Source organism: Molossus molossus, unplaced genomic scaffold (assembly GCF_014108415.1).
Source record: "Molossus molossus isolate mMolMol1 unplaced genomic scaffold, mMolMol1.p scaffold_m16_p_17, whole genome shotgun sequence".
Taxonomy (NCBI): domain Eukaryota; kingdom Metazoa; phylum Chordata; class Mammalia; order Chiroptera; family Molossidae; genus Molossus; species Molossus molossus.
The window spans coordinates 4,576,896-4,597,090 of record NW_023425352.1 but is presented as its reverse complement, the minus strand read 5'-3'; the positions used below and the strand labels follow the sequence as shown (position 1 = coordinate 4,597,090).

At 50.2% G+C, this 20,195-nt stretch overlaps 1 protein-coding gene across 1 annotated transcript in view; it reads right to left on the bottom strand.

The window, feature by feature from the left end:
* The window catches only part of DOCK1 (dedicator of cytokinesis 1), a 423,011-nt gene that overhangs the window by 260,148 nt on the left and 142,668 nt on the right, over positions 1-20,195 (bottom strand). The window contains exons 24-25 of the mRNA XM_036264869.1: positions 17,328-17,398; positions 13,621-13,727 (exon numbers count right to left, since the gene is read on the bottom strand). Of these exons, the coding sequence (XP_036120762.1) occupies positions 13,621-13,727; positions 17,328-17,398 (178 nt within the window). The remainder of the gene's footprint in view (positions 1-13,620; positions 13,728-17,327; positions 17,399-20,195) is intronic.

Below are 20,195 nucleotides of genomic sequence, written 5' to 3'. Positions count from 1 at the left end.
GGCAGGGTGCTGAAACATTAACTGCACGCGCCTTGTTGTTAAGATTTCACATTTCGGGACTTGCAACATTAATGAGACACAGAAGCATGTTTCGCATTAACGTTTCCTGACTGTTTTTTACTATGAGAGAAAATGAGCACGCAGCCTTGGAAAGGCTCCTGTGAGTACGCGCACACGCACTCAGGAGACTTTCCCAAGGCCGGCGGTCAGGAAGGCCGGCGTGGGCAGGCGGGGGCGGGCGCAGCCTGGAGGAACCCGGAGGCAGAAACGCACAAGCCCTCCTGCGCCACTGTGTTCCGGGGGCTGAGGCAGGAGGTCACACTCAGACTTTGGCAAACTCCATTTAGATGTATTCCCCAGGAAAGGCTTGATGACAACCACATTTATGCAGAAAGAGTTTTGTCCAATGCATATATGAAATCACTTGTCGACTTCTTAATTACAATAATCAGCACTCCGGCAGAATGAATGCATGAGAGGCTACCGTGTCCTAGAGCATAGCCCAGGGAGAAGGTGCTGTCACGGGAACAGTCCCTCCGAACCTGTGTGCCTGGATGCCGGGGGCCCTGGGAGGATCACCCCACCTTCCCACCCAGCCCCTCCTATGATGCCGCTGGATGAACTCAGGCCCCCATGGTGAGCGTCTCCCCAAAAGCTACAAGCCCTTGGACTCATGCAGGACGCCTGTCTATATAGGAGGGTACAAAGATGGCAGAGCCAGTCAAAGGACCACCCCCCAAAAAAGGGCCTTAGAGCATTGAAGCCAATCTCAACATCCGCCCCAAATGCTAACCCACTGAATCCGTGAATCCCACCAACACCCCGAAGCTCAGTGTCGCTCCAACAGGATCTTCACGTTTACAAAGCACATCACCCTCACTAGCCCTTGACCTGGGATCTGAACCTCACACAGCATCTGCTGTAAGGGACCAGCAGGCTGAGAAGCTCCCTCGGCAGACCTATCCGAGTCCTGCCTGCTCATGTCCACCCTTGCTGTCCCCAGCAGGACATCTCCAGATGCGTCCTCACACCCTTCCACCTGAAGCACAATGCCTGGTGGTGTGACCGCCCACCCTCAGCGGGGGCAAATTCCTGGCCGCCCCATCCACTGTGGGTCATCCCTACCCACGGCCACCCTTCAGAAGGACATGCCAAATTCCCAGGACATCTCAGAGGGAGCAGTTAGGACCAGGAAGAGCTGAGCAGGAACAGAGAAACCAGGACAACGCGACAAAGGAAAACAAATCACTGTGGAAGTTGGGCAAGGCTGCCCTGGGCAAGCTTAAGAGGGACCAACAGAGGCAGAAGGCCTGGAGGGCTGGCCGGTCAGGGTGGCAGGAGGTGTCCCTGCGCAGTCCTATGTACCCAGAGGAACAGTTCCAGGCTCAGTGTTGGCAGGAACAGCCGTTCAGGCCCTGGCAACCAGCTGCTCTGGCTGATGTCCATCCCTCTCCGCCTCCCTTATCTGTCACGCTGGACAGGCTGCAGTGGACACATTGTCTTTGGGTTTCTGAGCGTGTCGGGGTCATTCGTCACAATCCCTCCAGGCGAAGGAGGTGATGGCTGCCCTGTCCATCTTCAGTGGGGAGATGCTATCAGCCGTGTGTGGCTACCTGGTGGGAACGCCCTCTGCCTCCAGCCCGGGGTCGGCCGCTGGTTACCAAGCCTCCCCTGGTCAGAAGCAGCAGAGCTGCTGGCAACCTCACTGACAGCATTTCCTCCTCTCAGCACGAGAACGTAAAATGCACGTGTTACAACCCGCCAGACAGACCTGTACTCACAACCTGGACATTGTCAGTGTCCACCCACCGATGGCCGGTCCAGGCTGAGTGGGGACGTGGGGTAAGCAACCTTCGCCAAGAGGAGGAAGGGAGCCGATGCTTGCAGAAGGACACTGTAAAAGCAGTCACCATGCCAGGGTGGAGGGCCACCCCCAGCCCAAGGACAGAGCTCCAGCCCCGAAGCATACATGACCCCAGGACCAGATCGCCGGGGGCCCAGGCTCTCCTCCAAGGCCACACTGACCACACCGGCATCTCAGGCAGGCCTCCAAGGACAGAGGGTCGGAGGGGCAGCAGCACCATTCAGAAATATGTCCCAGGACCCCAAAGCGAGAACGGCAACGCCCAGAGTCCTTCAGAGACACTGGGAGGACCGAAGCCGAGGGCACACAGCCCATTGTCTGGCCTGGCACAGGAGGACCTCAGATGCCAGGCTCTTGCACTGTGAGTTACCACTGGCTCTATGCTCCGTTCCTCCTCATCGGGATGTGATCTCCGTGAGAGAGAGGCCTTGTTCTCACCAATGCAGGGAGCCCTGCACACAAACCAAGACCTGGCGGAGATTGTGTGCGTGTGTGTGTGTCTGTGTGTATATGTCTGTATGTGCGTCTCTGTATGTCTGTGTGTGTGTGTCTGTGTGTGTGCATATGTCTGTGTGTGTATCTGTGTGTGTGCATGTGTCTGTTTGTATGTTTGTGTGTTTGTATGTCTGTATGTGTGTCTGCGCCTATGCCTGTATGTATCTGTGTATGCATGTGTCTGTGCGTGTGTGTGTCTATGTGTATATGTCTGTGCATGTTTCTGTGTTTGTATGTCTGTGTATATGTCTGTATGTGTGTCTCTGTGTGTGTACATGTGCTGTGTTTGTATGTCTGTGTGTCTCTGTGTGTGTGCATGTGTCTGTGCGTGCCTGTGCCTGTAGGTGTGTCTGTGTGTGCATGTGTCTGTGTTTGTGTGTGTCTGTGTATGTCTGTCTGTGTGTATGTCTGTGTGTGCGCGTGTATTTCTGTGTGTATGTGTGTGTCTGTGTGTGCATGTGTCTGTGTTTGTGTGTATGTATATCTCAGTGTATGTATGTGTGTATGTCTGTATGTGTGTGTGTGTGTGTGTGTGCACGCGCGCACCTGCCTACTGTGGAGAAGAGCCCCCTTCCTGAACAGAGGGGCGCTGCATTGTTACTTTGCCCACATTCGTTTTTCACCTAAAAGCCAGGGTACACCTGTGAAGCAGTCAGGAGACACCCACAGTCTAGAACAGCCGGTTGCATCCCTGGAGACAACAGAGGATCAAGGACATCCTATCAAGATCCCTCCGGCCGCTCTGGTGCCCCAGTTTCCCTGGACGGCGTCCAGGCTGATCCGACAGCCGCGTGCAGGCGCACATGCGCGTGTGTGAGTGCAACGACAGGAGCACAGCGCCGCGACGGGTCTGCAGGGACCGGTCTGCCTCCCAGGAGCAAAACAAACCGAGGGACGCAAACCCTCCTTTGCCCAAGGGCATCTCTCACTCCGCATCTCGGTTTCTGTAAGGTGGCCCCGATGACATGAAGGCTCCCCCATGTCCTTGCGAGTCAGGACCCAGACTCAAGGGAGGGGAGAAGGTGCACCATGCACACTCACACACACACTCATCCACACCACACATTCCTACAGACCACGCTCTCACATACCATACACCCCAACGCCACGCACACCTGCAGGGAACTATCTGAAAGCACGAGAGGGTCCCCAGCAGGAAGGCGGAGGCCTCGCCTTCACACTAGGACACCCCACTCGTGTCCTGAATGCCCTTCCCCGCCTCCCCATGAACAGAATGTCATTGCTACACCATGGTTTGTGTCGATCGTCCCTTCAGGCACAACACAGATGGCCTGGGCATCTGACAATTAAAAACATAAAAAAAAAAAACCCTTGCATTTCAGATCAATTGCCCACGGACAACCATCTGGAAACAGCTGCGGCGCACACTGACCCGCAGTCCAGGACCCCGGGTCTCCGAGAGCCTGGGGAGGCCACCCGGCTCGCCACACACGCGGCCGTTCCGTGCACACTCCGCCCTGCGTTCAGGCAAATCACCGAACACGCTCCAAGCCCGACTGCTGCTCCTCTGCAAGATGCTCACCTTCCAGGGCACTGTGAGAATTAAATGACGGGGGATGGGAACAATGTGACACACGGGCAGCCTTTCCCACGGCAAGCTCACAAGCGCATGCCGCCGTGCTGCCCACGCCGCCCCGCCAGAGCCAGTGGGCAGTGGCCCTGCTGAGGAACAAAATGTTTGGTTCTACTTAACTTGGAGTAATTTAAATGTCAACGTTAAAAAAGTGTACTCGACCCAATTACTGGAGACAACTGTTTTGAATAATCTGGGTACAGGAGTCTACTTTTCAACGGTAGATTTTATTAATGCTGATTTGATACAGATCAAGTATTTCTGATAAAAATGAAGCATCTGGCCCGGCCAGTGTGGCTCAGTGGTTGAGCATCAACCCAGGCACCAAGAGGTCGCTGATTCGATTCCCGGTCAGGACACATGCCCAGGCTATGGGCCCGATCCCCAGTGGGGGGCATGCAGGAGGGGGCCAATCGATGTTCTCTCTCATCGATGTTTCTATCTCTCTCTCCCTCTACCTTTCTCTCTCTCTAAAACCAATAAAGAAAAAAAATTTTTTTTTAACGTGGCATCTGATCAAGATGGGTTTGTAAGTGTAAAAATCACACTGGATTTCAGACTTGGTGTGGAAAACAACACAAAGTCCATCGTCAGTCATTTTTAGACTGAAGTCTGTCGAGATGGTATCTTGGATCAAATACATCATTAAAATGAATCTCCCCAATGGTTTTGTACTTTGGCGTAAGCGAGGCCTCTGGAACGTTTTAAACTGCAGATGTGGCCGAACACCTGCACAGTCTGGAGTGCGCCAGGGACCAGACGTGACAGCCTCGGGGGCAACCTCGTGTGCAGTCTCTCATCTGCATGAACCGGTGATCACCCCTGAAGGCAGAATCCGGGCCACGGCTGTCTCCCGTCAGACCTGCCATGGCATGCCTGTGACTCCAGCACTTACCATTGTCGCCAGCGCTGAGTCGAGACACAGACGTCCCTACAGGGAAGCAGAACCATCTAGGACTGTGGTCCTGGCTTCCCCAGGCCGCCAGGAAGAGGCAGGCAGCCCAGCAGACCCATCACCCACGCAGATCAGCTATAGGGATGGAGGTCCTGCAGCCCCCCGGCCCCCCTCTGCACCCCCTCCCAGTGTGAGCCGCTATGATGACAGACAGCAGTAATTCAACATCTGCTCATCGTCAGCTGTGCGAGCTGAAGCCATGGCGATTAATGCTCTGGTAACGGGCACAGAGCGAAAAATATTAATCTTCATAAAAGGTATTCAACAGGCATCATCAGCTTATAAATGTCCAGGCAGAATATCCGTCCATAACCCCAAGACAGCTCTACATTAAAGCAAGATGCAAGTACGAGAATAAATTTGTTCATTTAAAACATTTGTTTTATGAACACTGAGTAATGTGCTTCTTAATTTTTAGTTTGGTCACATTAAACAAATGATCCATAAAGTACATTTAATAACCTTGAGCCTGTTACACAGAACTGAGATCCCAAGTAACACTTTTAATGAGAATTAAACAGTAAGAGCCATATAAATGGGAGGTGCTTGCTATTTATCTTTTACAGACAATCATCTTAATTTCAACCATCTGAGAACTCTGTATCCACATGATTCAATGTGTTCCAGTGACTTTCTCCCTCCATACAAGCTTTTCGGCAACAGAAATGCGCCAAACGGAGCCAGCGATGAAGGATCACGGGAGCCTTGTAGGTACGTCCACAAGGTACAGATGTGGGAACAGGAGCCGGAGGGAAGGATACACAGAGACTGCACCACCAAGCCAGATGGGAGGCCAGAGCACCCCAGGGCAATTGATCCATGCATGAGCACATGCGTATAAACATGTATGAATCTGGTATCTTTACATGTCAAATGCAAATTAAGTATTTCCAAGAATCATCTAAATGTAGCAAGGCATGACTGTTAGCAGTAGCAGGAAACAAAATCGAGTAACCCGAGGTATGCCATTTCCCCCTTTCTGAACTTGTTTTTCATACAACTGCCCTGCACTGGGTTGTCTTCCTGTCGACTGGTAGCATCTCCGTAGGTGTGCTGGTCAGAAGACCCTCAGCGCCACTCAGCTGAGCGCTGGAGGGATCAGAGATAAGGTCATCTGCATTCCAGCTCAGAGGTCCCCAGTGCCACGGAATCTTCATTGAGAGGGTGACAAAGCGATTACAAGTATCATGGAAATGGGAGGTGGGACGTGGACTACAGAAAATGGGAAAAAGAAGCTGGTCAAAGATATACCTTCTGGCCGAAGCCACTGGGCCTAGGAATGAGTATGTCATCTTTCAGAAGAAGGGTGGGCAACAGATATCTTGTATCCCTTAGTTTGGAGAAGTGTAATAACAGGAGTTAAATGCCCATTAGTATTGTAACAATAAACAACTTGTCAGAAAAAAAAAAAGAAATGAAAGAAGAACCAATGGAGAAAAATAATAAAATGACTCCTCTACATAAGTGCATGAAAAAATGAGAAAGACTCAAGAAAACTGCTGAGAACGAGCGTGTGTGAAGTACCAGCGGAGCGGGAGTCTGTTTCCCAGGCAGATCGAATGCTGCACAGCAAGAAGGCAGCGTGGTGAGTTCAGAACGAGTTCTGCGTGACTGTCAGTGTCTGTGCAGAATCTTACCACGCGGAGGAAGATAAAACACGGGAGGAATATGCAGGGCTGGGGGGTGGCATGCATTCTTTAACCAGGAAAATCAAGGTCATCACCAAGCGCATAGGTCTTAGTCAAGGTGGTCAGGCACACGCTTCTCTCCTGGTTGCCCTGGCGATTCAAGGTACATAATAAAAACAATGGCAGAAGCATATGGTATGGAACACTGCATCTTGGGGAAAGGTCTGTGCACTTAGGGAGTGGTGAAGGTAACAGAGAAAAAAACCAGGCCTCGAAGGAGGCCTAGGAAACAGCCATCTGAGTTGGGGCTCCTCCGACTGTCCCAGGCAAGTCACTTGTAGGTGACGTGATTGCAGGCACAGAGCTGAGCCAGGAAGGGATCATAAACTGGAGAGACTGCGGGGCTGGCTGTGCTGGTGTCCAGGGCCAGCTGGGCAGATAGGACACAGCCTCTTCCAAGATTGATCTTCCTCCTCCCAACAACAAGCAACAGGGACAGGAGACCACCCAGAGGTGGACAGGACACAGAGTCAACTGACTAAAATTACGTTTAGGCCAACGATGCCCCGAGAAACTGCTGGCTCTCCAATTTGATTACAGGCGAGAGCCCCACACAGAAAATCAAGAGAGACGCTATGAAAAATCTGCGAGAGTATGAACATAACACCGTGTGCTTCACTTATGTTTATTGACACGCTACTTATTCACATATTTATATTTTATCTTGCTACATACGACATTTGAAGTTAAGTCAGTTGTCGGAATGCATGACTCCTGGGGAGGGTGGAAAAGTTTCAGAGTAGGTGGATGAATTTGTAAAAAGACAACTCCTTAATCAGCACCACAGTCATGGACAGCTCCCTGCCCATGATTTCCCTTAGAGACTAGAACTTGTTCCTTAACTCCTGGTCCCTTATCTGTAAATTGAAAGAATTACTCTTTTCCAATTATACATTTTTTTACGTTGATAGCTCTGAAGCCTGTCAGAGAAATTAAATTTGCTAACAAACTGTCCTGAGCACATGGTAGGTGCTCAACACATTATAATGGAATTGAAATGGATGTAATTAAGAAACTGAAATTGACTTCGCCCTCCTGAATTCAATAAACCATTTCTAAAATGCTGCATTGTTTTAACAAATGGTCTTTCCACAAACACATATAATGAAAGATACAGAGGGATCTGTAGAATGAGGGATGGAAAAGGTACAGTGCATTGCAGATAAAGATTAAAATGTTCTTCAAGGCATGGAAAAATGGAAGAGAAGAGAACGCCGTTCATATTCCACCATTATTTAAAATAATCAGTCTTTGGGGCTCACAGCCGGTCACGTTCATTAGACATCATCCGCACAACTATCTAACTGAAGTATTCCAGAATGATATATGAGCAGCACCTTGAGTGATTATGGCACACGATGGTCCCAACCCCAATTTTTCTTTCTGTAAAACATCCATCAAGTTAACAAAACTACTGCAGAGTGTAGCTCTGTGCTTGGGATTCATTTCAAGAAAAAGAAATACCTCTCCATTTTCCACCGTGGAGAAGCTAAAGAGATTTCATTTTGATTTGTTTATGGGTCGAAGCATTAAGGTCTATTTTATTATAGGTCTGTATTAAACACACAGCTTTTCTTTCTACCATGTAAAGCACCGGAATTTGATTAATAGGATAACTTTTAGAGATATAAATCCCCTACCTCGGATCTCATCACAACGAAAATAGCCTAGCAATCTGACTTCAATATTTCCTGATAGCTAGTCTCAATGGGTAACTAGGCCTTTGCCCCCAAGTTTCAAAGGGCTGCTGTAACTAATGTCCCCACCATTAAAAAGGAGAGTTTCACTCAGTTTCATAACTGGAAGAATCATTCACCTTGAAAATGAGAATGAGGAAAATAATTTAAGCTCGTTATGCCGACATTTTTAAGAAGCTCTGTATTGCTCAAGAATGGGACGCTGATGAAGTTTTATGACGAGCACCCTGTGGAAGGAGCCTGTTCACTGTGCTGCAGAAATGGCTGGGAAAGAGGAGATGGTTTCATTCCTGCTCACCACCAGACGCCAACCGTCGGAGGGAAAAAACCCAGACGACAACCAACAAACACAAGCTGCCCAGGAACAGCGAGTTTCCTCAAAGGGATCCACTCACAATAAACGACCGTCAAGACCACAGAGTGCTGTCTCCCACTAAATCCTCCCATCTTGACCCTTCAAATCTCACACTAACTCCCCGAACAGCACTGACACATAATGACAGGTACACTGTCATTGCTTTGGTCACTTCCGATACGGGGGTATGGAAAGATGGGATCTAGGAAGGTAAAGGAACAATTCAGTGCTACCTGGAATGATGTTTCCAATGGTCTCAGGGTCGGAACCCCAGAGGGAGGGAGCTAGCTGTGTGGGGAAGAGCGTGCGCCCCACAAAGCCTTCCCCCTGAGCGCGAAGGCTTCTTGCAAGCATGTCCAATGTTCTCGACTAATGCTCAGGTCCATTCCTTTTATTGCAATTTCTATAACATTCATGTCAAACAATTTTGTGAGCAAAAATTCTAAACCTGCGAGTGCTAGCATTTATTTCAATGTAATTACATTGCAACCTTTCATGCCTAGAATAGGACCGAAGCTTTAATCCTCACCGCTTTTGTCAGGTACCTGGGCAACAAGATGATCACTTGGGAACACAGTTACAAGTACACAAATTATGACACTGTCACCTTTCTGTCTCTTCGTATCTTGCTCGGGAAATCTGCTCACTCCACCCCACAGATTATATGCGAGAGTCATCGTTTTGGGAAGCACACAGCTTTTCAACCCGCTTTCAAGTAGTCAGGTCACATCGCGAGACGACACTTGGAAGCCATTACCACCCATTCATTGGCTCCCGTGTACGGCATGCTAACGAGTCAAAGGCCCTTCACCCGGAGCCAGGGCAGAAGCAGGAACATCCAAGGTCAGTTCCAGACACCAGTGTGGGGACCAGCCCCTCTGCACACCCCCTCGTTTCTGAAACAACGTCAGGCACTCTGAATACCACCATACCTTTAAAAAGACGCCCTAACGAAACGCAGTAATGTCTGAGAATCACTTCCAAGTCCCTGGGGGAAAACAAGACGGACCAGGACGTGAACACTGTGAAGCCCAGTGATGGGTACATGGGCATTTGTTACCCCTACTCTTTTCTATTCATTGGAAATATTCCATGATTTTAGTAGAAAGCTACGGCAACTCCAGAGATAGATTTGAACTGCCCCGCCCTTCATATTTCCACCACGCTGGGAAATAATGAGAATAATTAGCAAATGAAAGACAACCTTAATCTTATAAAACTGCTCCAGAAGAAGCATCTCAACTGGCACGCCTATGAGCAGAGGGTGGCCAGGACAGCAGCCGAGGTGTCCACACAGGCTGGGGCCTGACAAACACAACTCCATTTGCCAAAACACACGTCGGCTGTAGCCTAGCACACTCAGCTGGGTGGTGCTCAGGCCCCATGGCCTTCAGAGGGGCAGAGGAGGAGCAACAGGAAAAGGAGGAAGAGACAGCCAGGTGCTGTGAGCTGGCAGACTGGGACCCACATTGGGCAAGAGGAGGCTCTTCTGCAGAGGGGTAGGTACAGATTCAGAAGTCATCGCCAGCCTCCAGGCACAGATCGGTTCACCATCCCCACTGAAAAGAGACTCTTGAAACTGTGGAATGTCTCTGATGTTGAGGCAGATGGAAAGTTTGAGAGCAAAGTGAGTGTCTACCGTGGCGCATCACCCAGGCTGACGGCAGAGACCCGCCCTGGAGCTGCCACCGGGGAACGCGGAGGCACTGCACAGCGGTGCCCTCTGATCACATGCCCGAGGATGTCCCCTCGGGGCTGGCACAGCTCGTGCGGCTAAATCTAGTTACCTCAATTCTAAAAATCTGGATGTGTGGGAAGTTGGTGTGCCTGGTCCCATTGGGAGTAAGGAAACAAGACATAGACGATTATGTATTTTACAAATTAACAAAAAAAAAAAAAGGAACAGAGCAAGAAAATCACAGTCATCGCATCTCATCAGAAAATGGTTTGGTTTTAAATATTTATAACGGATATGGCAAAGAATATTTTTGCAAAAGTATAACATCTTTGTAAGAACAGACCAACGGGCCCTGGCCGATTTGGTTCAGCGCTGAGAATGTTGGCCTACAGACCAGCGAGTCGCGGGTTCGATTCCTGCCAAGGGCACACACCCCAATGGCGGTTCATCCCTGGCAATGGTTGGGGTCATGCAGGAGGCAACCAGTCGATGTGTCTCTCTCACGTCGATGTTTCTCTCTCTCTCCCCTCTTCCTCCCACTCTACCTGAAGATAAAGGGGAAAATATCCTCAGGTGAGGATTAAAAAAAAAGAACAGACCAATGAGAAGATTCGACTGCTGGGTCTTTCCTGATGAGGTCGGATGGATGCTGTTGGTTGTTTGAAAGAAGGAGGGAGCCCCGAGGGGAGACATCGGGCTGTCCTTGCGATCCCTCCCCAAAAGGACTCTTAGAACTCAAGCCTGCAAGTGTGGCCACGGTCCCGTTGGCCTGCGCACCCCAAAGCACCCCCCGAAGCACCCCCAGGTGGCCAGCGAGCACGGGCAAGCACACCGGGCTCTCGGGAAGGGCTGCTGACCACAGCTGCCGGGGACTCGGGGGCAGCTCGGAGGACACGAAGCCTCGGGCCGATCGGGCTCCTTTAGCCCAGGGTCGTTTTGGATTTACGTCTTTCATACAATCTCATTGACTACGTGGGTGGGTACAACTTGCTGTTAAGATCAACTTCCTAACTCTGTACTTAAAATGATACAACTTATTCCACAATATTATGTACCCTGGTAACTCCTTATTAAGCAAAACTATTGCTTAATAAAAAGCTATAAATGCTTAACAAGAGCTATAAACGTTTACTTGCGTACTGCGTACTTCCAAAACAGGCTTTGAGGCGGTCTGTGGAAAAGACATGTAGGCCAGTTTGGCTCAGCGGTTAGAGTGTCAGCCCACCAACCAAAGAGTCGAGGGTTCGATTCCCGGTCAAGGGCACATACCTCAGTTGTGGGTTCAATCCCTGGCCCCACTCAAGGTCATTTGGGAGGCAACCAATCCATGTGTCTCTCTCACATGGATTTTTCTCCCTCCCACTCTGTCTAAAAAAGATCAGTGGAAAAAATATCCTCAGGTGAGGATTTAAAAAAAGAAAAACAGCGGGAGTGGGAAGGAGTGGGTAATGAGGTAAAATGGGGGACAGTAATACTTTCAACTATGAATAAATAAAATTATGCACATAAAAAAAAAGACTCGTGGAACAGAAATGAGAAGAAAGAGAAATACGGCTCAAGAACGAGAAAGAGCTAGACATCTGGGCCAAGGTCACCACCAGGAATAACCAGAACTCCCCCTACCACGTCCTGCTGGCTCACGTGTGGTGTTTCCACAGAAGAAACGTCTCCTGGAAATGCATTCTTCAAAGCATCTCCATCCTCACTATTTTTCACGGAAGCGCTTATGTCTTAGGTTCTTATTCAAAGAGAGCGCAATCGTATGGGGAACAAATCTGTCCTCAGAAAGGTCTGCCTTGTCTCTCAGAGCCAAGTCCGGTCCATCCATCGACGATGGCTACGTACTGACGACTGTGAAGTCCGTGAAGACAGTGGTGGCACGTGTGTGTCGGGGCTGGAAGAAGGGACATCACTGACCTACCTAGAAGGACCCATGTGGACACTGTCAGAGTACTTTACTTGCTCTGGTATGAAGTTTAGTCCATATGGAAGAAAGCAAACCAGGAGTGTCCCCACCCATCACCCCCACCACCACGCCTCCCCCGAGCCACACAGGGTCCCCAAGCGTCAGCAGCCACCTGGAGGATGAACAATGCAAGACCTGCTCTCCAGCGAGAGCCGGAAACACGGACAGTCAGGACTAACGGCTTCGAGAAGAGTCCTGTGCTTTGAGTGGCAAACAATGCAACAGAGTTGACTTTCTCTCAGGAAAGTGAGAGATGAGCACCTGGCCCGGAGAGAGGTCTGCGCACAGGGCCCGGAGAAGGCTTCCCTCCCCTGGCCTCGATGTTGTTTTCTCCAGAACACCCAGGTGAAGTCGTCACGTCTTTTCCTTTACCACGAGCTTAGCTGTACGTGTAGGTTCTAGTCCATTTTATAAAGTTAAACCAAGAAATAAGGCTCAAACGAGCAGACAAAAGAAGAGTCCAATAGCCCAGAAGGTACAAAAACTAAGCCAGACATACACTGAGTTCAAAGTCCAGCCGGTAACTCGGCGAGAACACCCCCGATTCCCAGGCGTGGGCTGCTCCGGCCCCAAAACAGCACCACGCACGAGGACGAGAGAAAAGGAACAGAAACCTGGTGTCTGGACACAGGGCCGACAGAACAAAGCTGTGCTTCGCAGGCAGAACGTCCCGCGGTCATTTTCACATCTGTCCCTGACTAATGAGGAAGGTTACAGGTCCCGGAACCATGCAAAGGTTTTAAGCTTTCAAGAAAACCGCGCGCCAAGTGTAAAATATTAATTCAATCTGTCGGGAAAGAAAGCCAATGATTCATACAAGGGGTAGGGAGATAATGTGGGGAAAATGTAAGGTCCTCCTCAGGTTCAACGAGTTGAGAAATCATTAGAAGTCTCATTACTTGAGCAGGGTCTGAAGAAGCCCTGTCAAAGAAGGCAAAGTTCGGGAATAGACAGGACCATTACGTCTAAATTTAAAGAAAGCTTACAATTTTTCTGTGCAATCCTCTCGACAGAAGCAAGTGATTGCCTCCCCAGGACAGACAATCAGTCCTGCAAAAGGCGACAATGCGAGCTGATTACCCGGGGCCTCTGGTTCCCACCTGAATTACAAACCAGGAGGCTCTGCCCTCCCGCCTCCATGATCTATTGCCTTTGCCAGGTGTCAATTACACGCTTTGTAAGGGCTCCGTCTTCCTGTCTTGTCAAGGAGCTGTCTTAATTGGCTGCAGCCTCCCCTTCTTCAGGCGAGGAGGAGAGAATTCAGAAGGGGCAAGGCCCACAGACCACCACTGATGTAACGATTGCATGATTTTCAGGGCTCCACTCACCGTGCTGCGTGAAGAGGTCACTGTGAACGATTTCGATCAAGCAATACAGCTTCTGAATGGTCAGCAAACCCACGGGAACATTTAGGATGAAATCAGTAAACATTTTGCTATGAGGAAAAAAAACACAACAGACAGCTTTTAGGGAAATACGACAAAATGGCCCAAAGTGTCACAAGACAGTTTTTGAGATGCGAGGTCATTCAGTGGTCACCAAATGCCACCAGAATGTTGGTTAAAGCCCGTTTCCTAGTATGGGCCAAAATCTTGTCCCCAAAATGATGCTTTAAAATGCTATTTTTTCATTTCACACCCACTAAAATAGCTATAGTGTAAAAGATAGACGCTATCAGGTATTGGCTGGGGTGTAGAGAAATCGGAACCCTTGGACCCCGCGGTGGGGGGGAATGTAAGATGATACAGCTAACTTGGAAGAAACTTCAGCAGTTCTCCAAAATACTGAAAACAGTTACGACCTGAGCCAGCATTTCCACTCCTAGGTACATACCCAAGAGAAAGAAAAACATATCCACACAAAACCTTGTACATGAAATGCAGCAACATTACTCGTAATACCCCAGAAGGGGCAACAGTGCAGATGTCCACTAGCTGGAGGGGGGTTACACAAAATGCGGTACGCCCATACAACTCACCCAACAAAGGAATGAAATCCTGACACAGCCTAAACCATGGGTGCACCTGGAGAACATCACGCTAAGCGAAGGAAGACTGTCCCATACGCCACCTGTTGCATGACCCCGTTTACATGAAATGCCCGGGAAAGGCAAACCTATAAATACAGAAAGTGGGTCTATGGTAGCCTAGCACTGGGGTCGGAATGGGAAGTGACTGTCACTGGGCACAGAGGATCTTACTGGGGTAAGGACACTGTTCTAACATCATATTATGGTGATGGTCGCACAACTCTGTAAAAACACTGGAAACTATGTAACTGATGACTCTGAAGTTGGTAAACTTTATAGTATATGAATTATATCTCAGTAGCAATGTCTTTAAATTTTTGTTTTTACAAATGGCCCGAAAACCTGTGAAGGAGGATTAGAAGAGTTCTTGTTATTAACCAAAGAAACGCAAATTAAAATGGAGAAATCCTTTCTCACCAATCACATTGGCAAAGTTTTATACAATAACAACTCCAAGCATTGACAGAGTTTACTAAGACCAACACCAATACACACGGGTAGAAGTTTGGTTTGACCTGTGGGAGGGCAACTGGATGATAGCTATTAAAAATCTTTTATGAACATGCAAGACCTAGTAATCCCACTTCTGTTTATTCTAATGATATCAATAAGGGCCGATAATACAATTAAGCTCAAAACATTTTTATCCTCATATTTCACAATCATAAAAAACTGGACACAGTCTACTGCCTCTCGCAACTAAGTTTTCATGAACAACTGACCTAGCACAAAAGTAGGCTAATAACAGAACCTAGGTCACACCACTGCTGTGAGGATTAACTGAGTGCAACGTGGAAAGTGCCCTGTGGAAACCTGTCTTGCGTGGAGAAAGCACGTCATCAATGTGTCTAGTGTCACGGAGATAAATGACAGGCCAGCGTGGCTGACACACCGTGAAAGTCAATGGAGACTGTGACGACAAAGACTCCATCCTGCGGTGGGAAAAGATGTCTCAGTGCAGGGGCTGATTATAAGACAAGGAACACCGTGTTGAACATTTTAGGGGTGTGTGTGCAGGGTGCACAAAAGATAACTAGAAGGGTCCAGGGACATGGAGGGTGAGTTGTTCTCCTGTGATCTCCTCTGTTTCATCAACATGTGAATCAACTTTCTAAACAGGAAAAAACACCCATGTCGTACTCAATGTCTTTTTTTCTTTAATCAATAGAGAGGTGTGCAAGGGGCTCACCGTGCACAAAGAAGCCAGGGACCGCCCCAGCCAGCTTTGCTCGGCGGTTGGAGCCTCGGCCCGCAGACCAGAGTCACAGATTCGATTCCAGTCAAGGGCACGTGCCTCGGTTGCAGTTCTTCTCCGGGTCAGGGTTGTGCTGGAGGCCACCCGTAGATGTGTCTCTCTCACATCAGTGTTTCTCTCCCCCTCTCTCTCTTTCTGTCCCTCCCACCCTTTCTGAAGATAAATGGAAGAATATCCTCAGGTGAGGATTAAGAAAAAACCAAGAGACCAAGAGCAGACTGGGCTGGCCCGGGGAAAGGGGTTGTCCTTGGAGCTCCAAGCACATGGTGCCAGCCCTCACTGTGGGCACTGACGCCACCCTTCCTGTGGGCGAGGGCTGGGCCGAGCACAGTGAGGAGGGCGGGCCCAGCGGACGGCCACGACGGACACGTCAACCACCCCGGGAAGTCCCTGACGGATTCAGGTCTGGACAGGAACTCGAAATGCCGTGTTTTCTGACCAGTTCCCGGGCTTCTGGGCTGCTGTTCCGAGTCCACGCCCAGAGCTGAGTGGGGGATGGGCAGCAGGCGGGGGATGGGCAGCAGGCGGGGAGGCAGACACTCCCAACAAGCCCGTATGTTTCTCCTTTTCTCATTTAGGGTTTGCTGAGCTCTAGCCAGTGCTGCTGTCTCCAGGAGCAGAAAATAAATGTGTCCACACAGGACAAGGAATCCTCAGGCCCTCAGGAAACAGGCCAACCTGGGGAGGGGAGCCCCGCCCACCAGCCCCACCCTCCAGCCCCGCCCTCCACTTCCAGGCACCAGCCAAGGCGGACATAGGGTATGCGAAGGATGACCAATTTTTCTTCGGTAGAAGGGTTCAGGGGAAAGATGGTCCTTTACTAGTATTTAGGTGGGCTTTTCAGGCTGGTTAAAAACGTTGTCATCACCTGGACATGGTTTATTGTGTCAAACGTTAAAACAAAATAAAACAAAAACAGGAGGAAACTGCACTGTGGGTGTCCGGGTGCAGAACCCTGGACACCGCCTGGCTCAGGGCCACTCTCTGCTCAAGGCGGTGATGTCTACACACCAGGGGCTGGGCACGGCCCTGGCCGGTGACAGCGGCCCCCTCTGAAGGCAGAAGAAAGGGTCTGGTCCCCAGCCTCACTCCTGGGTCTGAAGGCCTGATGACCAGCAGTGTATCTCGGATAACAAGTGCCGACTCCTGCACCTGAGATCCCCCTCCCCGCCAGGAGCTCACACAGAGCAGGTGTGACTTCCTGACAAACAGGTGAGACGCGGATGTTCAAGGCCCCGTGCAAGACTGTTCGGGTGCTGACAACAAACACAAAAGGCAACAACCACATACTGACATTCAAAGCCTCAAGAATGCAAAAGGCCACACTGGTACTGGGCACCCACTGGGCTTAGCAGTGGCCCTCAACCTTCCTGACGCTGCGACCCTTTAATCCAGTTCCTCGTGTTGTGGTGACCCCCAGCCATAAAATTATTCTCGTTGCTACTTCATCACTGTACTTTTGCTACTGTGATGTCTTAGGTGACCCCTGGGAAAGGGTTGTTCGACCCAAAGGGGTCGCGACCCACAGGCTGAGAACCACTGGCTTAAGGACTCTGAAGAAAACACTGTGATTGTCGATGGATGATGCCCTCTCCCTCCGGAGTCATAATCAGTGACGTGACAGCCACCACGACCAGCACAAACTCCAAAACGATCGAGCACCGACCTCTGCTGCCAGGGGACAGAACCGCGAGCACCCCACGAACTCAACGCGCTGAGGGGAGGTCGCGGAGGGCCAGGGGCTTCCTTACCTGAGCTCTTTGGGATCAAACACCAATTTCACGTCGTTGACGATGGTGGGCAGGTACTTGAGCGCGGCGCCCTGCAAACCAAGACCAGAGAAGATTGCTGAGCCCGTGTTAATGTGCATTTACACTCACTCGGCAGAGCCGCGCGATACCAAGAAGAGAAAGATCCCTTTCCAGGAGAGCGGCTCGTAGTGAAACACGAGGAAAAAAAAAAAAAAGCAAAGAAAAAAATCGATGGTCCACAAACTGGTGGTTTGTTCCAGTCTCAACACAGAACACTAACAGTGATACTGACACGGCGCCGGCTGACCGAAGGCCCGCACCCTGCTGAGCATTTCCTCCTTAGCCTGACGCGGCCACGGAGGACCTGCACCCTCAGCAGGATCCTCGACCGTCAGGATCGATCTTATTCCGCAATTAAAGCGACTGTCTTTGTTCCACTCCAAAACTGTCCTCCTGGACGTCTCTGCAGCCCTGACGTAGGAACCATTCTTTAAAAATATGTTTTTATTGATTTTTTTAGAGAGAGAGAAACATTGATTAGCTGCCTCCTGCACGCCCCCCACTGGGGATCGAGCCCACAACCCGGGCATGTGCCCTGACCGGGAATCGAACCAGGACCTCTCAGTCCATGGGACAACGCTCAACCCACTGAGCCACATCGGCTGGAAGGAATAATTTTTTCTGTAGTAACTTTTGTCTCCTATATCGATATTACATATCTTTTAGAAAACCTATGTGTGCAAAAACATAGAGTGAGGGAAATAATGATGCTAGGCACTATGCTAGGGACCCTCGTATATTTTAGTTTTAGTTCCAACAGACCTCCTAGAGGAAGTGAGCAGTGTAGGAAGGTTAGGAAATTGATGTCCATCAGTTACTTTTCACACACACACCCCCACCGCCCGATCACACAGCCAGGACTGAACTGAGCTAGAAATAAAATTCACTTCTCTGGGAAGCCACATAGCCTCAGCCTCCTCATCTACAGTTTGTTGGGAAAAGTTCCCGGACATTAGGGGTCTGACTGCACCCCCTGCACCCCATCTGTGACTCTTAGAGTGACTCTTTACACCAGGCTGGGCTCCCCTCCCTGGATGAAATGAAGGACAATAACACTCATAAAGCTCAAAATCAAATTCAAAACAGAATAAGATAACCATCTGAACGCAGAGAATACAACACCTATTACTTAAACCATCCTTAGCCCCTTTTCCAAAAGCAAGTAGGCAGACACTCCGTTTAAACACAATCCCCCGAACAGATGGTCAATTAACTGATTTACAACCCAGGGGCCCAGGCTCCTCCTCCTCCACCTGCTGCCATTCATGGCACACCTCACACACTATCTGAACATTAACTTTAAATACAAAACTTAAAACTATAAAACTTCTAGAAGAAGATACTTGTGACTTCGGGCTAAGCAAAGACTTCTCATATTGGACACTAAAAACAATCTGTAAAAACTACCTACTTTGAGATGCAACTTTTGGAAAGAGCATTCAGTACAAACAATTTCATTCCGGTTTCAGAAGTCTTGCCGCGCCGACCTCGGAGTTGCTTTGAAAAACTAAAAGATTATTTATCGTCACATTTAATAAGCAGCATTTGCACAGCTGACTGCCTGGACCCAGAAGCGTCTCGTTTAGTCTGTGATGGTCCTGAGGGTGAGGAACACATCCGCTTCGTGCATTTTATCCCGAACCCAACAGAGCATCACCAGCCTGCAGCAGGACGATCGATTCCATGTCACAGGACAAAGCAGACAGTGACAAACTGGACAGGCCTCTGCGGCCCATCTTCCACCTTCTACCCTTGGCTGCCAGGTGCTGTGTTCACAGGAGGCTGATGTTCACCTCCGCCCCTGACCTCGGGGCCTGTGACCACTGTGATCCCAAGTCACAGCTGAGCAGTGGTCATCCCTGCCAAGCATCCTGAGCACAGCAGAACCTCCAGGACGCCCAGACTGACAGAGCTTCATGTAAAATCACCTCTCAGTTCCCAAGAGACACCCCACCACTTTCCTTTCAGCCCACAGGCTTCGCCATCCTCAGCCCCTCGGGTCCACTCCAGGTGGAGGAGCACAGGAGGGGCACCGGGACCCCCACATGCTCCCAGGGCCGGCCAGCTCTCTGACCTGCTCACAAAGTCTGATCCATCGCCCACTGGCAGTCAGGGCCTCACCCAGCCCCGCCCTTCCTGGCTTTGGTTATTTGTCCGGAATCTTTGGTGATCTGCCCGGCATCTCAAGGGTCTGGGGTCTGGCCGGAGCTCCCTGCAAAGGCACCTTTCCCCTGTGGACTGCGCGGCTCCCTCAGCTCGGCCCTGCCCGCGGGAGGGGCTGCTGCTTCAGAACCCTCCCCAGGGGCAGAGGAGAGCACCCCCCAATCAAGCGGGGCGCCTGCAGGTATGTACAGAAAGACGCCTCCAGATATAAAGGTCCCGGACGCGGGCCGGAGAAGCTACTCCTGCATGAGCCCCAGGACAAGGCGGGCTGGGCCCGGCGTCTGCTCCAGGCTGGTCTCCGGCCACCGCTGGCGCAGGAGGGGACGCGAGCCGCGGGCATGTGCGCGAACGCGAGCACGACAGACCGCTGCCCCCGCGGAGACCTCCGACATGACCTCCGACATGACCTCTGACATGACCTCCGACATGACCTCCGACATGACCTCCGACATGACCTCCGACATGACCTCCGACATGACCTCCGACATGACCTCCCTCAATACGGCTTCCAACGCCCCGAAGACAGAGGTAAATACTCCGTAGACGCATTTGTCAAGTCGAAGGAGTTTGGATAACCGACGTGGAGGGTAATGGAGAGGTTTTTTTTATTTATTTATTTTTTTCTGTTTTTGTCTCATTTTTGTA